This window comes from Penaeus vannamei, chromosome 8, assembly GCF_042767895.1.
Source record: "Penaeus vannamei isolate JL-2024 chromosome 8, ASM4276789v1, whole genome shotgun sequence".
Taxonomy (NCBI): Eukaryota; Metazoa; Arthropoda; class Malacostraca; order Decapoda; family Penaeidae; genus Penaeus; species Penaeus vannamei.
Window position 1 is genome coordinate 1601830 of NC_091556.1, and position 2793 is coordinate 1604622.

General features: G+C 32.5%; 1 protein-coding gene across 1 annotated transcript in view; it reads left to right on the forward strand.

Annotated features, from left to right (window-relative positions):
- Positions 1–2763, forward strand: part of LOC113817004 (alpha-(1,3)-fucosyltransferase C) — a 23214-nt gene extending 20451 nt beyond the window's left edge. The window contains exon 11 of the mRNA XM_070124150.1: positions 2599–2763. Within this exon, the coding sequence (XP_069980251.1) occupies positions 2599–2602 (4 nt within the window). The 3' untranslated portion in view covers positions 2603–2763. The remainder of the gene's footprint in view (positions 1–2598) is intronic.
- The last annotated feature ends 30 nt before the right edge of the window (positions 2764–2793 follow it).

Below are 2793 nucleotides of genomic sequence, written 5' to 3' on the forward strand. Positions count from 1 at the left end.
TATGTGTATTTCTTTTTTTTCCATATTATCTCCTCTATAGTTATTTGATATCAAATGTTCAGTAACAGAATTTCAGTCGAAGTAATATGTCTGCAATGATGATCAGTATTACTTGAGATAGCAACATGAATGGCATTCCAACTGGCAAAAAGGAAATTCTTTTGCAATGAAAAGCTTTTATTACGAACAACCCACCTTGCAACCCTTGCTTATGGTATCATTTGCAGATTTTTTCATTCACATTGTATGATTAATGATGTATATCTATCCATCTCTCATTCTCATTTTCTCAAACTCTGTCTCTCTTTCTCTGTCTCTTTCTCTCTCTATCAAATTCGTGTAATTCTCTCACGTGTATATATATGGATTATATATATATATATATATATATATATATATATATATATATATATATATATATATATATCATATATATGTGTAATAGATTTTTATATAGTTAATATATATATATATATAAATAAGTTTATATATAGATTTATATATAAATATATATATATATATATATATAATAAATTTAATATATATATATATAATAATTATATATATATGTCATTTATATATGATCCTCTCTCTCTGTCGTTCTATCATATATATCTCATATATATATCATAGATTTCTATACTCATAAATCTCTATATCATTCTCTCGTTTATAAACATAGTATATATATATATATATATATATATGGCCTATATATATATATATATATCATATATATATCATATATATATATATATATATATATATTTCTCTCTCACCTCTCTCTCTCTCTATCATTCTCTCTCATCCTCTCTCTCTCTATCATTCTCGCTCATCCTCTCTCTCTCTCTCTCTCTCTCTATACACATATATATATATATCTCCTCTCCTCTCTCTCTCTATCATTCTCTCTCTCCTCTCTCTCTCTCTCTCTATCTCTCTCTCCTCATCTCTCTCTCTCTCTATCTCTGTATCATTCTCTCTCTCATCCTCTCTCTCTCTCTCATTTCTCTCATCCCTCTCTCTCTCTCTCTCTGTATGTTCTCTCTCTCATCCTCTCTCTCTAACTCTCTCTCTCTCTCTCTCTCTCTCTCTCTCTCTCTCTCTCTCTCTCTCTCTCATTCTCTCTCATTCTCTCTCATCCTCTCTCTCTCTCTCTCTATCATTCTCTCTCTCTCTCTATCATTCTCTCTCATCCTCTCTCTCTCTCTCTCTCTATCATTCTCTCTCATCCTCTCTCTCTCTCTCTACCATTTTCTCTCTCTCTCTCTCTCTACCATTCTCACTCTGAAAGGACACAATTTCATAAGCCAAGCATAAACCAGAAAAAAGCATGGTTAATATTACTTAAACATCTTGAAACCCGGGTGAGTGCAGTCTTCATTTTCGTTTCTTGTTAATTATTTAGATATAAAGTAATTAAGACTTTCGTAATTGTCAACTTGTTTTGAGTGAATGAAAGAATGAATGAAAGAGAGAAAGATAGAGAGAGAGAGAGGGAGAGAGAATAAGAGAGGGAGAGAAAGGAAAAAGAGGGAGGGAGGGAGAAAAAGAAAGATACAAAAATAAAGATCAAAAGTCATCGAAAAAGGAAAAAGGAGAAGAAAGAAAAGAAGAAAAAGAAAAATTGACGTGTAGCATTTACACCCAAATACGTACCCAGTATATAAAATGTGATTTATCTGTAAAGGTTTCTGTGTACAGTTCAAAGTTCTATGTCAGATCCTTACGAATTATGGTATGATTTGAAAAGAGAAAAAAATATTAAATGAATATTATTCCACTTTTACAGCTTGTGAGATTTGATATAAGTTCATCTTTTTATATATGATTTTTTTTAAATCAAAACGTATGTACATTACTCACATTACTCTCTAAATACATTAGAAAAGTTATACAATCTAACATCACTGTTTTTAATAACGCCTGGTCTTAATTTCATTTAATTTTATGGAAATAATTTTGCTATAGGACATAAGGCCTTTTTTCCACCGTCACCGGGCTGTAGTACTACACTAGAAAGTGTCGTTTTTTTTTTTTAATTTGCGACACTTCTCCCGGCGGATCGCGACAGCAACGCTGCCGATGCTTCTACGCTGTTGCCACATGTGCGGCTCCACCCCCATTCCTAGGAATTGTACTCGAGTTGACGAATCTGATTTTGTGTTTGAATTGTATCAATTAACAAATCACTGCACGTTGCTAGTAACACGCTGATGCCGGTGAAAGTAACGGAAATTAGAAAGAGAAAGAATAGTCAAAATCATCAGACAGAAAATTAAAAAACAAACAAAAAAATATAGCCATTAACTTTTTACATATATTTTAATAACGTCTTTCTGGCTTTATAAAATACCATTCTTAGGCCACCAAAAATAACGGAAAAAGAAAAAATAGTCAAAATCATCAGACAGAAAATTTTAAAAAAGTAAAGAAATATAGCCATAAACTTTTTACATACATTTCAATAACGTCTTTCTGGCTCTATAAAATACTATTCTTAGACCACCCAAAAATAATGCAGCATTCGTTATTGCGAAAAATGTGCATCGTGCGAATCTTTATACGATCCATCCCTCAACATTCCTCTCCCGACAGGTAAGATGGCGCCCATGTGCTTGTGATGGGCGCAGACACCTTCCCTGCAGCTGGTACAACGAAAGACAACCCCAGAACGGCTTAACTACCTGGAGAAAATATTCCAGCGAGTGTTTAAAAAAAGATGGAGGACTGTTTAAGGCGAATAAAAAAGCTTTATATTTATGGTGTTTCGTTTGAGGCGTCTTTTTTTTT